Source organism: Suncus etruscus, chromosome 12 (assembly GCF_024139225.1).
Source record: "Suncus etruscus isolate mSunEtr1 chromosome 12, mSunEtr1.pri.cur, whole genome shotgun sequence".
In the NCBI taxonomy this organism is placed as follows: domain Eukaryota; kingdom Metazoa; phylum Chordata; class Mammalia; order Eulipotyphla; family Soricidae; genus Suncus; species Suncus etruscus.
In genome coordinates, this window is record NC_064859.1 from 13910966 (window position 1) to 13930389 (window position 19424).

The 19424-nt window shown below is 39.1% G+C and overlaps 1 protein-coding gene across 1 annotated transcript in view; it reads right to left on the reverse strand.

The window, feature by feature from the left end:
- Positions 1 to 13533: 13533 nt before the first annotated feature.
- The window catches only part of FSHR (follicle stimulating hormone receptor), a 180841-nt gene continuing 174950 nt past the window's right edge, over positions 13534 to 19424 (reverse strand). The window contains exons 9-10 of the mRNA XM_049785036.1: positions 17705 to 17890; positions 13534 to 14791 (exon numbers count right to left, since the gene is read on the reverse strand). Coding sequence (XP_049640993.1) covers positions 13534 to 14791; positions 17705 to 17890 — 1444 coding nt within the window. The remainder of the gene's footprint in view (positions 14792 to 17704; positions 17891 to 19424) is intronic.

Consider the following 19424-nt stretch of genomic DNA (forward strand, 5'->3'; position numbering starts at 1 on the left):
TAATATCAGATCTGATACCATAAGGTATATAGAACAGCACATAGGTAAAATACTCCCTGACATTGAGACTAAAGGCATCTTCAAGGAGGAAACTGCACAAGTGGAAGCAGAGATCAACAGATGGGAATACATTAAGCTGAGAAGCTTCTGCACCTCAAAAGAAATAGTGCCCAGGATACAAGAGCCACCCACTGAGTGGGAGAAACTATTCACCCAATACCCATCAGATAAGGGTCTAATATCCAAAATATACAGGGCACTGACAGAACTTAACAAGAAAAAACATCTAATCCTATAAAAAAAATGGGGAGATGAAATGAACAGACACTTTGATAAAAAAGAAATACAAATGGCCAAAAGGCACATGAAAAAATGCTCCTCATCACTAATCATCAGGGAGATGCAAATCAAAACAACAATGAGATACCATCTCACACCACAGAGATTGGCGCACATCACAAAGAATGAGAACAATCAGTACTGGTGGGGATATGGAGAGAAAGGAACTCTTATCTACTGCTGGTGGGAATGCTGTCTAGTCCAACCTCTATGGAAAGTGATATGGAGATTCCTTCAAAAACTGGAAATTGAGCTCCCATTCAACCCAGCTATTCCTCCACTCCTAGGGATACACCCTAGGAACACAAGAATACAATACAAAAATCCCTTCCTCACACCGATATTTATTGCAGCACTATTTACCATAGCAAGAGTCTGGAAACAACTAAGATGCCCTTCAACAGATGAATGGCTAAAGAAACTGTGGTACATATACACAATGGAATATTATGCAGCCATCAGGAGAGATGAAGTCATGAAATTTTCCTATACATGGATGTTCATGGAGTCTATTATGTTGAGTGAAATAAGTCAGAGGGAGAGAGATAGATGCAGAATAGTCTCACTTATCTATGGGTTTTTAAAAAAAATAGAAGTAATTTTTGCAACAATCCTCAGAGACAATGAGAGGAGGGCTGGAACTTCCAGCTAACTTCATGAAGCTCACCACAAAGAATGGTGAGTGCAGTTATAGAAATAACTGAGAACTACCACAATCATGTGAATGAATGAGGGAACTGGAAAGCCTGTCTGGAGTACAGGTAGGGGTAGGGTGGGATGGAAGGAGATTTGGGACACTGGTGGTGGGAATGTTGCACTGGTGAAGGGGGGTGTTCTTTACATGACTGAAACCTAATCACAAGTGTATTAGTAATCAAGATGTTTAAATAAAGATATTATAAACATTAAATTTATTTTGAAATCATTGAAGAATAATCAGAGAAATGACTAGCCTGATGGGGGATTGGTGGATTGGGGTAGAGAGTAGGGAGATTTGGGACATTGGTGATGCGAATGTTGCACTGGTGAAGGGGGTGTTCTTTACATGACTGAAACACAACCACAATCGTATTTGTAATCAAGGGGTTTAAATAAAGATATTAAAAAAAAGTACCAATGATTCTTGTGTTGTAAATCTGGAGTTTTATGTGACTCAGTCTTAGCATGGTGTTGGTTTTCTTTTCTGAACTCCATGATGGAAGAGTGAAGACGAAGAGTGATGGAAAATGGCACATCATTGACTAGTGCCAAGAATGAGAGGGAGACCCCCTCTGGAGAGTAGTATGCTTTTGATGGTGGGGAGACTGGAGCAGAAAATGGCCAGGTACAACCAAAGAGCAGCCGTGAGACTGTCCTCTTCAATTCTGCCCACTCTCAATATCTTTGACCATTTTCTTTGTTAAAGTCCCAATGTTTAGAATCTAAAAATTTTATTTACATTTTTTTGGTCATTCCTACCCAGTGATGACTTTTTAATGTCAGTATATATCTTTATCCTTATCCAAACACCAGGACTTAATGCCTTTTTATAGTTTGATCATCTTGGTATTGATTTCAAATAATTAGAAAATAGCTGTTTCTAAAGATTTTGCAGTTTATTATCTTGGCATATAGACATTGTTTCTATGTTTACTACCATCTTTTTTCTTTTTTGGGGGGGCACATCCGGTACACTCAGGGGTTACTACTGGCTATGCGCTCAGAAATCGCTCCTGGGTTGGGGGACTTCGAGGGACCGAACCTAGGTCCATCCTAGGCTAGTGCGGGCAAGGCAGAAGCCTTACCGCTTGCCCCACTGCTTTGGTTCTGACTACCACTTCTTATGACTCTCCTTCCCCAGCACCCTCTAGATTTTTTTTTATGAGTCAGGAGTAATCAACTGTCATAGTAATTTATATTCTGCAAAATTTCCTTTGTCAAGGACAGAGGACAGTGGTTAAGGTGTTTGCCTTGCATGCGGCCAACCTGGGTTCGATATCTGGCATTACATAAGGTCCCCTGAGCCTGCCAGTAGTGATTCTTGAGTAGAGAGCCAGGTGTAGCCGCTGAGCACCACTGGATGTGGTCCCAAAACCGATAAATAAAATTTAAAAAATTGTTAAAAAAATTTCTGTCTTCTCATTTACTTAACATGAGCAGGAAAGACACACACAGGCTCATTCTAAGGCTACATTTGAGTTATACTGAGTATTGTGTTTGGCATATGTATGAATCTGGTCGAGTGTCTTTGACATCTATAGGCCCATGGTGGGTCCTGGTTTCTGGGTTTCTGGGCTGTGTCTAGGATCTGTGACATGTGACAGAGATAGATTTTTTTTACTGTTCAGATATTTTGTATATAGAAATGAAACTGTTATATGTTAATATTTCCTCATACAGTAGCTTCACTGAATTATTTGATTAGTTTTAATAGCTCTTTAGCTATAACAATTCTTTGGATTTTCTAAATATGTCATCTGCCAACAGAAGAATTTACTTTTTCTCTTACAGTTTAGAATTATTTTATTTTATTTTACTTTTTTTGGGTTTTTGGGCCATACCCGGCGGTGTTCAGGGGTTACTCCTGGCTATCTGCTCAAAAATAGCTCCTGGCAGGCAATGGAAACCATATGGGACACCGGGATTCAAACCAACCACCTTAGGTCCTGAATCTGCTGCTTGCAAATGCCGCTGTGCTATCTCAGAATTCTTTTATTTCTATATTTCACTTTGCCTAAGAATTATAGTATTTGTCATCAGCTCTATAACACTGGAAGTGATGAGAGTAAGTACACTTATTTTTTTCCTGGTCTGAAAGGAATAACTTACAACAATACACCACTGAGTATGAAGTTAGTATAGGTTAGTTGTCTATGGTGTCTAGATATTAAGGAATAGTAAAAGTTGTTAAATGTGATATCTTTTGATGGAGATTATTTTGGAGATGTTTATAAATTTTATTTATTTATTTTTGTTTGTTTTGGGGCCACACCTGGTGGTGTTTTGGTATTATTACTGGTTCTGCGCTTAGGGGCCAGTCATTCCTGGTGGTGCTAGGATGAGCATATGGGAAGCCAGGATTGAACCAGTGTTGGCCATGTGCAAGGCAGACTCCTTCCCCACTGTACTATCACTCTGGCCCCTTGAAGATGGTTACAAACTTTATATTCCAGTGTACTAAAATGGTATATCACAGCTATTGATTTGTATATGATGAATCATCCTTGCATCCCAGTGATGAATCACACATGTACTGTTGAATTTATTAGAGTAGAATATTGTTAAAACATTTGCAGATACATTCTTCAGGTACAATGGTCTCTAATGGTCTTTCATAGCAGAATCCATATTTTTGGTATGGAGTTGGGTAATGCCAGACATGATAAAATTTAGTTTTGGACAATTCCTTCATTTTGGGAGTAGGACACTAAGAAAGTATGACTCTTTAAGTGCTTCCTATAACACATAAGTGAAAAAATTCATTTGGGCCTTTTTTCTTTAGAGAATTTTCTGATTATTGACTTCTTTCTACTGATCTCTTAGATTTTCTATTTATTCAAGATTTAATCTAGGTAAGTTGTATCCCTCAAGAATTGACCCATCTTTCCTAGAATTACTCAACTTACCTTACGAGATGGGTCTGGCTTTTCCAAAAGGTTTCCACAGCTCAAGAGGGCCTACTGTTAGTTATTATCAATGTTAGAGCCACAGCTCTGGTTTTACATTCTTGGATCAGTCTTTATAGTTGGAAAAACTGTTTTCAGAAGCCCCAATTGGTTATCAGTGAGAGGAATCAATAGTTACCCTAAAAACCTTTCTCCTGTCCTTGCTGCTCTGTGCAATTGTGGTTTGTATGTTAAGTTTTTTTTTTTTTATTATTATATATGTTTGGTTGGTCTGAAGAAAAGTATTCAGGGGCAAAAAATCTTGGGGAATTTTTTTTCAGCAGTGTGAATGGGAGGGTGAAGGTCCTCTCATTCACTTCATGCATATGTTCTTTAGATCTGCACAACTCAGGGTGCAAACAAAAGTACTGACCAATACCTCTCCCCTTCTTTTATTGTCTTGATTTCAGGATGAATTAAAGAGATTTCAACCTATCTTGCTGAACCCTTTCTATTCCTTACTAACAGTGGCTTTGGGATCTTATGCTACGCAAGGGGAAGTCTCATTGTGGAGAGAACAAGGCAGAGCATTTTGAGCATTTGGGCAGAAGACTTGGTGACACTAGATATTGGCAGGTCAGTAAAGGCTTTGTAGTTGGTCCCTTGGCTTTATGGACTCCAATACTCCTTAGTTCTAGGTAGGGCATGGCTAGAGGAATACCAGAGTGAATACCTCTACATGGAACCAGTAGAGTAGGTGTCCTGGTAGAGATTCCTTTGTCTAAAGGGATTTCAGTCTTTCAAGATACCACATAAATTCATGTTGCTACTGTAAAATGACTGATACTGGATCAATGAAAAGAATCCCATCCATGACATGGTCCTGTGCATCTAAACTATATGGGATTCTTCAAGGGTAAATTTAAAAAGTCTTCTTGATCTTTTTGTTTCGTTTTATGTTGGTGTTTGGTTCACACCCATCTGTGCAAAGGGATCATTTCTGGCCACCTTCATATGGGTGTTGGGGATAAAAGCTGGGTTGGTTGCATGCAAAACAAGCATCCTACCCATTGTATTCTCTCCAGCTCTTTGTCCACTTCTTACAAAACTATCTTGGTTTCCAAACTCCTCAGCCATATTGATCCACAACTACGTTAAGGCTTCCCTAGATTAGAGTTCTCATGGTTTATTTTCCTTATATGCTTTTTATTTGTTAAACTCAACTGCATGCTAGTCTGGGTGCTCAGGATCTGAATGAGAAATGTTGTCATAGAGAATTCATCGAACTCTCAGTCACTTGACCACTGGGCATTGTTCAGTGGTTTTAATTTCCTAGTTCATTTGGGTCAATTTTCATATCACCAAGGAATGTGACCTGTGTGAGAATGTTACCTGTTCAACAACTAGGCAAGCCCTGTTACAAGAGGTGTCTGTTATAGGTCACTGTCTTTCTTATTCTGTTTCCAATGAGTCTATTTACATGTAACTCAAGGAAGGGCAGGCAGATGTAAGCAGTGACTTAACTTCTAGTCTTACACTGCCTTTAGTGGAGAAGCTGTGTGAGCCTAGAGAGGTGATTTCTTCCTTTGTAACAAGGCAACTCTTTCTACTCACAGAAATGTTTTCAGGATCTAATAAGCCCACGTGAGTCAAAGACTGTGCAAAGTTCATTGAAAATTAGGAGATTATTATCACTGTGCTGTGAACTATTTCTTTAATTTATTTTTTTTCTGTGAACTAATTTTCATATCCATTCCTGAATTACCAAGTGACAAGTCTTCAGGAGAGCAGCTTCACTCTATAAGGAGGTCAGAAAATTGATAGAAAAATTTAAGGAGGGGAAAGGTGTAGGGAAGGCAAGAGTATGAGAGAGTGCATGGTGGAGCAAACTGTTTGTTATATAGGAAAGACAGGTGGCTGCCATTTAGGATCTCCTAAAGTTCATGATCAGGCTAGGATATACCATACACTAATTAACTCAATGTGGACATGACCTTCGAAATATTTTTCTACCTTTGTTTTCCCTCTTAAAAAATAAGAACATCAAAATTATTTAGCTCTCTCAATGCCACTTCTTACTTCTCTGTCTTTTCCCCTTACTCTGTCATTCTACCCACTTCAATCCATTTCATCCACATTGATATAGCTTTTTCCTGAAATTCACCCTTGTCTAAGGTTTTTTTGCATCTTCTGGTCCCAGGTCTTAAAAAAAAGCTCTTTCCTCAATATCTATGTTGCACTTTCTACTTCCTATCTTTAGTCAAAAGCTACTTTACTTTTTCAGGGAGGCCTTTAACTACCCGCTAACATTTCATATCAAATCTTGTCATTAGCACTTGTCACTGTCTGGCATTCAACACATTTTACTTATTTAGCTTGTATGTCAGTTGCCACATCTGCTAGAATGTAAACTCATCAAGGGCAGAATTTTTTTGTCTTCCGGACTAGAAAAGTTCTTGGCTAATTGTAGGCACTCAATAAATATGGTACAGATGAATAAACAAATGTATAAAATCACAGCTATTTAAATATTTGGATCACTCCTTTGATTTCCGAAAGTGACCCACCTGTCTAAGCCAAAATTCAAACCATTATGTATTTTGATTTAGCTTCCCTTAGACAAAAATTTGGTTTTTGAATTTCGATTTAAGACTGTTTATTAAAGTGATAGCGATCTAAGCTGTCTCAAATACTCCAGGAAAGAAGGTTGAATATACCTAGCTCAGGGGCTGGAGTGATAGTACAGCAGGTTTGCCTTGTATGTGGTCCCAGAGCTTAGGAGTTAGATCTAAACACAGCGAGGTGTGGCTCTCATATAAAACAAAAGATAACTCACACTGACTCAACCAAAGACAATGGTCTGTCAGTTCAAGGTGGATGGAATTCTTTCTGGATCATTTTCTGAGAAGATTGGTTCTAGTTTAGATTGTGGTATTGGTGATATTGGAGGCTGGAAGCAGCCCCGGCTGAACTTGAAGTAGAAAGGAGAGTTTTTGTCAAGATTTTGGCAAAGATTCTGTCTAAGAGGGTTTCCTATGACTTCTTTGAAGCAATTTGGCTTATTAGTATCCAAAAAGTTGTCTTCTCTTTACCTCTCCCTTCATTTTCTCCTCAGAACCCTCATCTTACAAAAATTACTTTACTATTTAATAAATTTATTGTTCTGAGAAACTCTCTGGTATATCTTCTTCTGTTTCTAAAATAATTTAAAAACTTTCTCTACCAAAACCTCATCTTTATGGAACTCATTAGTACCTGCAAGTTTAAATGACCTTAGCTAATGAAATGTGTGGGACAAATTGCCCGAAAATTCTCTAAATGTAGAGCTGAAATGCTCTTTGCATCTCATTAGGTGAAAAATATCACCAGAAATAAGGTGATTTTAATATTTTAATAATATTCTTTTCCTTTTGTATGTGTGTGTGTGTGTTTGTTTACACAGGATATTTCAAGATCCAAGGGATCCTGTGGTTATAATGAGAATATAAAAATCACAACTAGAGAACTCTTTAAATTTTGGGATTTAATGCATTCAAATCTTAAAGGGGGGCTCCCAAGAGGTGCTCAAGAAAGCTCAGGAGTTACAAGGACAACTCTTGGCCAACCAGGCTGGTGTTTGAATGCATGGGCCCAAGGATATTATGCTGTTCAGGCCCTGTGGTGCCAGCTGTGACTTGTGTTATCCCAGTGTTGCTCCAGAGGGCATTAAGAGCAACACCCAGCAATGCTTGAAGTGACATGTTGTGCTAGGGATCAACCTGGGTTGGACCTATAAGTGCTCTAACCACTATTCTACCTGCTGGCCTCTGCATTTTTAAGTCTTGCCTTTCCTAGAACTGACATTCCAGGAACTGTGAAGATACTATTGATGAGAATACATTATTATGAATAACTTAGGCCAAGTACATGTCTGCAGTATGAAAGCTTTGGGGATCTTCAGAAATATTTTCCCTTTGCCACCCTTTAAATTATCTACTGAGAACCTAAAACTTGGTATCTGGGTTCTGGAAAATCTATGACACATTGTTCTTTCTACTTAGATCTAAGCCTGAGCTCATCCCATGTTTTGAGTTCAAGTCTGCAAGAAATGGAAAGGGCTTCACAATAGGTGGGCTATGTCCCAAGCCTGAGGAAGATAAGAGCAACTTTTCTTCCACAGTGCTCTGGTCTTTTCCTCATGCTTCCCCTCTTCTTGCCCTGCTCATTTCTCCTATTATTATTTTTATTTTCTTTTGTTCTCTTTTTTCACATTTTACCTCAACCAAGAACTCCAGAGCATTTGGGGTGGGGAGGAACACATGATTGCATTAGTTGCTTTAGGCTTTGCTGCAGAGAGGCATTGAATAAGCTAACAGGAAGAGGAATTAAACTATGTCCTATGCATAGTGGAAAAGGACCAAAGGACATGGAAATGCAAGGTATGAAGGTGCCATATCATCCAAAGGAACTGCTCTGGCTTTACCTAGTTGGAAAATGGGATTGCTTACCTGACTTTTATTTTTTTTCTAAACCCAGTAGTCTTCAGGGTTTACTCTTTGTTCTGCTAAGGAATCACTCCTGGTGAAGCTTAGGGAACCATATGGGGTGCCTGGGATTGAATCTGTGTCAGCTGCATGCAAAGGGAAGTGTTCTACCTGCTATAGCATCATTTGGACACTTTAGTTGACCATTCTTCACTGCAGCTTGCTCTTCAGTGCTCCTGGATGGTTGAGTTAATCAGTATTTTACTTTAGAGAATAATTAATGGTGGCAAAGCCTTATGTTGCCACCTCTCTTGAAATCAGAGGAGAAATCCTGGAAAGGGGTGCAAAGAAATGTTTGCTGAGGAAACACAAGGAGAAATTTGCTTTGCTTTGGACTGGAGAAAGAGATGGAAGCAAAGTCTTCTCATGCTCTTAGATTGGGTTATTCCAACATGTGGTAGTTGATAAGGTTGAAGCAAAAATTACTATAAGGCACTGAAGACTAAAAACTCCAAGGTGACAGGACTGAAGGATTGAAAGGCCCATGGGACCAATAACTTGCTTATCTGTGTTTTCAGTTTCTTTTTGTAATTGGTCTTTTATTGAAGTCATTCTTAGTTGGAGTTTCTGTTTCTTGTTTCTGATGAGAACCAGAAAGTACAACCTCATAGACAGGGTTTACCATATACTTATTTTTATTTATTTATTTTTTTAATAGACTGAGCTATATTTTTCACAAACACTCTTCTTGTATATTTGCCTTCTCTCTTCAATTTCCTTGGTTATCAGGAAACTGAAAGTCTATTCCCTACTTACGTCTTTACAAATTTTAGTAATACAATATATATATATATATATATTGTGTGACCCTAAAGCATATAACTGGTAACACTGGAATTAAAAATCTATTTCAATGGTCTTTTTCCTGTTTCTAATGAATTTTATATGATTCTTGGCTGAAATAGTGTGTCAATTCTGCTAAGATTTGTAGCATCTTGCTTAATGAAATACAAATATTGAAGGGCAGGGCCAGAGTAATAGCACAGAGTAAGGTATTTGCTTTGCATGCAGCCAACACAAGGCAGACCCCAGTTGGAATCCTGGCATCGCATATGGTCCCCTGAGCCTGTCAGAAGTGACAGAGCCAGGAGTAACCCCTGAGTGCCGCCGAGTGTGACCCAAAAGAAAAAAATTGCTGAAGGGCTTTCTTAATTACAAGGTTTGCTATTAATATACAGAATACTCTTGTGAAATAATCTAGATTGCCATACCTACCCTCATGACATGACAAAATAAAATAATTTTATTCATCTGTGTAGATTTCTTTTCCCCATTATCTCAAAGTAGAACTTTCCTTTTGGTCTTATTTGGGGATCTGGCATTGTTAATTTCTCCCCCTTCATGTATAGAAATGCTACTAGCATCGCTAAATACAAAATAACTTACTAAACTCCACCAAATAAAAATAATTTTTGGGATAGAAGGGGAGAGAAACTGGTACCTGATTTTTCCTCTTTTATTTTTTAACTTAATTTTTTTTAATTTTTTTAAATTTTTTTTTTTTGGTTTTTGGGCCACACCCGGTGGTGCTCAGGTGTTACTCCTGGCTGTCTGCTCAGAAATAGTTTCTGGCAGGCACGGGGGACCATATGGGACACCGGGATTCGAACCAACCACCTTTGGTCCTGGATCTGCTGCTTGCAAATGCCGCTGTGCTATCTCTCTGGGCCCTTAACTTGATTTTCTAAAACTTTCTAAATGCGTCCACTCAATTTCTATGCTGAACCTTACAAGATGAGTCCTATTTATATCACTGCTTCTTCATGGTGGAGACTCTGAGATGCTGGCTAGGATGGAACTGAGGGAGTTAATGATGGGCACAGAAAGAAATAGAGGAATGTCTGAGGTTTCGATCAGGGAGGTGAGTTGTATCAGGGTTGGCATTTACTCAAATTTGTATCTGAATGGGTAAATGAATTGTTCAGAATCACCATCATTCTGAGAAAACAGTATTTAGGATAAACCCATTGATCATATTTTGATCACCACTTCTAGCAATATGGATATTTGAAGAAATCTCTTGAACATATTGCTAGTCATTGTGATATTTGAGATTTGAAACATCAAAACTGTTTCCTTAAAATAAGCTTTAGGAAAATCAGAACTTGGTTAATTTTGAAATTTTTTCCTCCTGTCTTTCATCTGAGCTCTACTCTGGGAGGTGAGCACTCCTATAGGAAAATTATGTTAGAGGTTATACCTGTTGAGGTTGAGTTGAGATTGATACTTTGGTTTTTGGGCCACACCCATTAACGCTCAGGGGTTACTCCTGGCTATGTGCTCAGAAGTCGCTCCTGGCTTGGGGGACCATATGGGACACCGGGGAATCAAACCGCGGTCTGTCCTAGGCTAGCATTGGCAAGGCAGACACCTACCTCTAGCGCCACTATGCCGCCCCCCCTTTTTTGGGGGGGGCACACCCATTTTATGCTCAGGGGTTACTCCTGGCTAAGCGCTCAGAAATTGCCACTGGCTTGGGGGGACCATATGGGACACCGGGGGATCCAACCGCGGTTCCTCCTAGGCTAGCACTGGCAAGGCAGACACCTACCTCTAGCGCCACTATGCCGCCCCCCCCCCCTTTTTTTTGGGCCACACCCATTTGATGCTCAGGGGTTACTCCTGGCTAAGCGCTCAGAAATTGCCACTGGCTTGGGGGGACCATATGGGCGGATCGAACCGTGGTCCCTCCTAGGCTAGCGCGGCAGATACCTTACCTCTAGCGCCACCTTGCCAGCCCGAGATTGATACTTTGGATTTCAATTGTTTCCATTAAAATATGAAAACGCAGAAATGTTTCCTTAAAATTTGATTTTTCAGTTTAGAAATACTGAGTTTAACTCTTCTTAGATATTTTCTATTTTGCAAAAAGTCTTACCAGTAGTAAGTAGAGTAGTAAAGTAGTAGAGTGATGGGCCAAATCTTCAGAGCTTCTTTTGGTATAGATTTGACTCTTCACATCTTCTTGCTTCTTAGAGTTACTGTCTATTAAATTAAAGTATCAATAACTATCAAAGGATGAATATTGTATCCTGTTTATAATTTAGCTGGTACTTGCTCTTTGGTCTAAATTCAGAAATATCTTGTAGCTTGTTCCATAGAAGAATGACTACAGATAAATGTGGAACAGTCCAGCAGCATGACAAATTTTATATGTGGACCTCACAGAAAATGATAAAATAAAACCTCTTGTTTTAACCTGGTGCTCTCTCATAGAATGAGACAAATGAGATCTGCACAAGTAATTGTAATTCTTCTAATAATCACAGTACAAAAATGTCAAGAAAAAAGGTAAAATTAATTTTCAATATATTTATTCCAATATGTCTGAAAGTTGTTTCAACATATAATCTAAATAAAAATTCCTAATAAATTGTGTATATCCTCCCCAAACCCTGCTTTGAACTTGGTTTATATTTAGTTTTGCAGCTATCCTGAATTAAGACATGTCATATTTCAAAAGCTGCCTAGCCATATGTGACCAGAAGATATTGGACTATCTGGCACAACTCTTGACTCTTGACAGGGATAATTATTCTCTTTGAACTCAATGATGACAATAGATCCAGATAGTGTCAGGTCATAGAGGCAGAAATGATTACTTTTTATTCTGATAAGGATCTATGCAAGCATTTGGGACGAACTTAGGAAATGTTTGCCCTAAAATGAGAGGAAGAAGGACTGAATTTGGCATGTAAAGGGTATAGAGGAGAAAGAGTTTTGTAGGTTGGATTTAGCCAGTGCTTGATAAAGATTTGCAAAGGTATTAATCATCCAGATTATCCAGATGAGGTCATTTATGAAAACATAAGTGTTTTCATTTATGTGTATCAAGGGTCATAATGAAATGAGCTCTAAATTAAGAGTCAGAAGAATTAGGAACTTTCTGGCAATAAGGAAGGAGAGAAGTGTACTAACATTTACTCTTATTACTAGGCACTTTATACCCATTTTCTTACCCAATGCTTAAAGTACACATTATTAAATCATATATTAGATTAGATATTACAACCAACTCTTGTTTACAGAAAATTGAGCATGTTAGTACATTTATAAGAGTTAGAATAAAATCTCAGTTTTTATTTCAACTTTTCTGTGATTTTAAATTTCACATTGTTATTGGTATTTTCTACCCACTAGGGTTCAACTAAAGAATCAAAGCTAGTCATGCATGTGTGTATTTGTAAATGTTTGTCAAAGGGATGAGGATTTGGTTTATACAGTTATGGTGGTTTGCAGAGAGTCTTTTAAATATGTTTCTACATCTAATGCCGGCAGACTTTCAGAAAGGGAAGATGATGTCGTGGGACTGGAAAACCACAAGCACGAGAAAAAAAAAACACCAGGAGTCAAGAGAGCCTATTCCATTCTTTTGCTCCTGTTGATTGCAATATCGGTCCTGCAGAAGAAACTGAGGGTCTTTGTCAAGGTGCTAAGTACAAATACTCGTCCCTGGAGTCAGATCACCTAGAATCCAAGAGGAGAAGCAATTGTGAGCCTAGCTGCTTCTCACACAGAAGTGACTCAGCAAACCAGCAGCATTGTGAGTGAGTGAGCAGGAAGTTGTAGTTTTCTTTATACTTCTTTTCCTAAGTGTCTTCCAACCATGATGAGAAGAGAATTCTGGAAAATGTTTCAAAGTCATTGCAAGTTGACATATTACAAAGGGCATCAGAACAAACATTTTTTGAATACATGAATATTGTACTGCTTCTCTTGGAAGCTTCCCAGAAGTCAAAACACTCAATTCTTAAACCTTGAAAGGACAAGATTTATATAACACTTTGAGTCTTCATTTCCTTGCCTATAAAATTCCACGTATAACCCATTTCCTGCTTACATAGAACATTAAGAGTCAGTGAAGATAATTTGAACAAAAGTACTTTGAAAATTATGAAGCAAAAAATATGTGATGCAGTGTTACATAGTTTTAATTACAACTGTTGCAATACTTTATATTCTTAAACTACAACATGAAGTTAATAGTAACTGTAAGCTATGCCAAAAGATTAAAAGAATTGTATATAGTAATATGTGAGAATACTCTCAACTATTTCATGGATAGTTTTCAAAAGCAAGAGTTATCATTAACCGATACATTTATGCACTGTGGTTGAGTTGTGGGCTATATGGTTTAGGGGGACAAGTGTATAACTGGAACCATTGGCAACCCTGTGAGCTGAAGAGCAGTGGCCATTCCTTGGATGGGAGTTCTGGGCAGTAGATGAGGTATCTGTTTTATAAATATGAGCTTGCATTTCATAGCAGCCAAATTTGCTCAGAAAAATGAAGAAATCCCTGCGAAAGTTTTTGGTGAAGATGGCATAGAGGAAGGGATTGGCACAGGAGTTGATGGGGTAGAACAGGACCAAGAGAATCTTGGACTTGGATACAGTGATAAGGGGAACCTTGAGGGAAGCAGAGATAGCGAAGAAGGATATGGGGGCCATACAAAGAAAGTCTGTGAAGATGAGCATGGCCATACGCTTGGCGATCTTGGTGTCACTAGAGGAAGAAACGATATTGGGGTTCCTTACAGTGAGGTAGATATGGGTATAGCAGCCACAGATGATCACAAAGGCCAGAACATTGAGGATAAGAAGGGCCATGACATAGAGCTGTGCCATGGGACTGTCAATATCCATGGGCAAGCAAATGCTCACCTTCATATAACTGCTGATGCCCATGATAGGAAAGAGGGCAGCAGTGAAAGCAAAGAGCCACCCTACCAGCATGACACTGGCAGCATGGCGGAGCTGCACCTTGCAGTCAAGCTGCATGGCATGGGTTATGGTGTGCCACCTTTCCAGCGTGATGGCTGTCAGAGTGTACACTGAGAGCTCACTGGCAAAGACTGTGAAAAAGCCAGCAGCATCACAACCTGCTCCAGTTTGCCAGTCAATGGCATAGTTGTGGTACTGGCTTTTGGTGTGGATGTCAACGGATGCTATCAACAAAAGGTAAATGCCAATGCAGAAATCAGCAAAGGCTAGGTTGCACATGAGGAACCGGGGCACTGTGAGCTTGTATTGGCTGCTAATCAGGATTACTAAGACTAGGATATTGCCGGTGATGGCCAGGATGCTAATGAACCAAATCAGAACCCTGAGAATATCTTGTCCCATGATATCTTCACATGGGTTGAATGCATCTGGCTCAGGAGAGCAAGTCACATCAATGATTTCATTGCATAAATCATAGTCAAAGTCACCATCCATTGTGTCAAATCCTTCAGTGTAGCTGGACTCCTCATCTTCAGACACATCAACTCTGTGATCATTAGCCTGAGGCATGACAACTTCTGGCTTGAAAATAGACTTGTTGCAAATTGGATGAAGCTCAGTTCTAGAAAAATATGGTAAAGGGAAGTAGAATGAACATCAGGGCTTCAGAATGGTACATACATGATTTTCATTGCAGAGAGCTGAAATGATGGGACTCTTCTCTGAAAGGTCCTGAACCCTTCTCTATTACTTTTATAGTTTGTCTGCTTTTGAAACTAAGTTCAAGGGTTAATGCTGCTTTACTAAAAATGAACAGAACAAGTTATGTATATTTGTTCAGAGAGTTGGATGGCCCACTAGGGAGACCATGTGACCACAGCCTGAATGTGAGGATGAAGGAGCCTGAGACTAGCTAACTAGGCTGCAAAGTGCAAATAATTTACAGGCCTGGTATCAACTCTATCTTTCATCTTCCCCATCTCATTCAATGATGTCTTACTCTGCTAGACTAGCATATAACCCATTTTTTAATACTATTCACTACTCAACTGTTAAGAGCTAGACAGTTTTCTGAGTTCAAGGAGAATTTCTTTGATTGTTTTATCTTTCAAAGTGTGTAACACAGATTTTTGACTTATTCCTCATGAGCTCCAGACTCTTTGGTTCAATGGTACTTGAAACTACAGGGAACAAGATGATTTTCTTGAAGTGTACTGAAATGTACTGAGGGTCCTTTCTGGTCTTTATTATCTTATTCCTCTGAGCTAAAATAGGTCTCTGGAAGTTTGTCTATAAGGTAAGTGGGAGTCATTTAAATAGTTTATTAGTGAGTACCTGGAAGAGCAAATGCAGATTACAAAAGGTCCTAAACCTAATATATTCTATGATTAGGGCTCATACTTTGGAAGCCTGGTTCTTCTTGGGCTCACTTTCATTTTTGTTTTTTTTGGGGTCATAGATAGAAGTACTCAGAGCTTACTCCTGGCTCTTCACTCAAAGATCCTTCCAGAGCATAGGGGACAATATGGGGGGCCGGGATAAATCCTAGGTTGGCCACATGCGAGGCAAGTGTACTATCACTGTACTATTACTCCAGCCTATTGGACTCAATTCTGTCTTGGTTTTTTCTTTAAACTCATATGAGAGTTTATGAGAGTATATGAGAGCTCCTGTCTATAGGACAGAGGTATTTGAGAAGAGATTTAAATGAAAGCCAGATAATAAATATTTTACTCATATGGGGGGGTAGTACATGGAGAGACAGAGATATCAGCAGTTTGTTTTGAAGCAAAGACTAAAAGAAGGGAGCTCTTTGGTGGATGAAGATCAAACCACACCCCCTCACCTTTCTTTGAGGATGAGATTGATTTTTCTGAACCCGTAATAACCTCAGAAACAAGTGAGAAAGGGAGTTCTGAAAACCGTTAAAGATCCCATTGGAAGGAGGAGGCCATTAAGGTGTAATTCTGAGGATAAGGGTTGACCTCCTGTTTCAAAGTACATGAACCAAAATTTCCTCTCAGTCTCTATGAGGGCACATTCTTTGAGAAGAACTCCCTCTTCCTTTTATGCCCAGTGAGTAAAACTGATAGGAATTTATTTTCTCTTGATCCAAGGAACTCTTTTGGATGAGAATTGTGTCTTTTGCTTTAGAGAATAATAGGGTTTCTCACATCTGTTGTCATGGCACTAAGGAGGATCACCTTGCTGATGGCCCTGTGAATAAAAGTGTGCTGAAAATTTTCTGGTACAGTGATAGTTCTCACATAAAAAGGTAAGCTAATCTGAAAGAGGACAAGCAATGGAATCTGTGACTTGTAGTCACATATTTTAGACACAGACTTTGGAATTCTGTCATTGGATGAGTCAAAGCCCAGTTCAAGGAGGAGGAAACTTATTGCATACAGACAGAAATGTGGTTCATTGGACTAGATCAAAGTTAATCCTCTACAAAGGACCATCCCTTTCTGGGGCTCATACCTGATGATATGATCCTGATTATTGTTGAGACCAAAATGATTTATCATTTTTGGGTGGTGGTAGGAATCGAAGCCAGAACCTCACAGAGGAGAGGCATGTGTTGTACCACTGACTCATATATTTGTCATCACCCACAGATTTTAAATATTGTTCTTCCCCTTTCTTGAAATAGTGAACCAAGTAATATTAATAGGGGAAAGGTGAGCGATGCATTCTCTAGGAATATAAATAAAAATATAAAACAAGGAGAATTTAGCCTTGGCAAAATGCTACATAGCAAGAGTTGGAGATCAGGTCAGCATCTCTTTAGAAAGTAGTACTCTTTGTCCACACTGGACTAATTTATCAACAGGGGATGAAATGTGCATGACAGAGTGGCCCAAAATCTGTGCTTTGGAGACATACTAGAGGGTCTAAATACTTCGTGGTATTGAATTTATTTACTATGAACTGCCTGATCCTACTTTATCCTTTCAATCAATTATCTACTGGGACTTAATCATTTTGGATCAATCCTTGGGCTTTATGGAAGGGGATCAATCTTGAATGACAAAATGACTCCTTGTCTCAAACCCTCTTTTCTCAGAACTGTACTAAGAGCCACAAGTAGGATAGAGACATTAGAGTGGTTTTGAGTGCCTTCTCTAGAATTATATAAGCTTTGCTCCAAAGTTAATTATTCTTGGGGGATATTTCTGGAATGCAGATTTGGGGACTGGATGGTCAAATCCATATTGGCACAAAGAACAAAGGGGACACCTTTGTAATCACCATCTATGAGCCTGGCACCATGTGTAATATTTTTAATGACTTTTAATGATGTTTAAGTATCCAGTCATGTGGGTAGTTCTCTCTTATGTGGCTGCTTGGAGAAATTAGAAAAGTCTACTTCAGTTTTCTCTACAAAGTTGAATCTTTAATCTAGGAATATATCAAAGAACTTCTGTTAGAGAGATCTTGATGCCACTGATATGCAGAAATTATGGGCAACGTTTAAGACTGCCCGAGGGAAATGCCTAAGCAGGACTGAGAGAGTGAAAGAGGGGAAACTCACATTTGCCTCCTCCAGTTTGCAAAGGCACAGCAGTGGCTAGGGTAGGTGAGGCTGGCCTCCACGAGAGAGACCAACTTGTCCAGACTAGGAAGTTTTTTCAAGTTGTACGTCGACTGCGCCCAGAGTTTCTTGAGATTTTCTAAGCCATAAGTAGGCAGGGAATGTATCCTGGTTCTTGAAATATCTCTGTGAGTAGAAAAAAGGTATACATGACTGGTTTTATTAGAAGTCGAAGATTTTCTGTTCAGGTGAAACAGCAGATTATAGCGAGGTATAGGGGAGGAGGAAGATTCCAGTTTATTCAACAGTTCTTGACCAAACAAATATTTGTCTAACAAATAAAGTTAGATTAAGTTTAGATAAAGGCAGATAAAGTTGCAGAAGTCAGCCAGCTTTATTTCACAGTCCTATCCTAATTGCCATGTGCACTTTCTCACATGGCTTCTATGCTAGCCTTTTCCAAGAATCTGCTTCTCTGCTCCTTCTCTGGCTTTCCGTGTCTCTGTCTTGCTTTCAGCTGCTTCTCCAGGCTTCCATGCTGACTGACTTCCTTTGCTGATGCTACTGCTGATGCTGAATTGCTTAGACTGAATAGAAATACTGAATAGAAAAAAAAGGCCCATATTCACACGTGCACAAATACATGCAATGTGAGAGAAAAAAATGGGACATTTGGGACTTCACTTAGGAGATTGTGAAGAATAAAATGTCCCTAAATAAAATGTTATTTACTAGTTGGAAATAATAGAGTAAATATGAAGGCTTGGTCAAAACATGGAGGGCTTTAGTGTAAGCTCCAAGACTCAGGACCTCTATTTCTGAGGATAGAAGATATCATCTGAAGGAGAATGGAAGCAAATCTGATGCATTTTTTTTTCTCTCGCAAGGCATTGGGTTATTCTCTCTGTTGGGTCCCTGTCGGGGAGGGTGAATCATCTTGACTTATTCAACTGATTCTAAAGCTCATCTCCTTTGTAAAACCTTTACAAATGCCTAGAAACAGTATTTTTTCAGATATCGGGGTATCTTTTAGCCCTTTCCTGTTGACATCCACAACTACCCATCATGATGAATGACCCTTTTCCACTGCAATGTTTCTATTGAAGACTTGTGTAAGATTTGAAAAATGCCTAGCAGGGTAGGGAGTGCTGCTTAAAATGTCCATAATTTTCTATTGCACTTCCAATGAAGTTCAAAGAACTGGATATGATAGTTTCTATCCTGCCTACTGTGGTTTTCCCTGATCTTTGTAGAAATTACATGTTCTGTCTCCAAAGTTCTGTTGTCGGTTGACTTTCATGAGTAGAGCTCAGCAAACATACTTGGTAGGATGGGAGGGTGGAGGGAAGAATAACTTTGGGGTATTTCTCTCACACCTTCTGCTTCAACAGCTCCTCTGCTTCCTTTTGTCTAACAGACAGATATGCTGAGACTTCTATGCATGAGTCCAGTTCCTACACTCCAGGAAGTGCTCATTTGTTATCTAGTTAGCAGACATGCCATTCATTCCCCAGACCCAGAATCAGGAGTGCCTACTAGCCACTTTTAACCTGGGATTTAAGTTCCCATATTATTGCAAATAAATGCTTTCAGTGATACCCACTACCTGTTTGTAATATGTATGTGGGTGTATAGACTTTGTGTCTTCCTTCCACATGCAAGCAGGTCACATTTGTCAGTGCAGTTTTGTCTCTAAATACATGGGGTGTAGGTTCTGGCA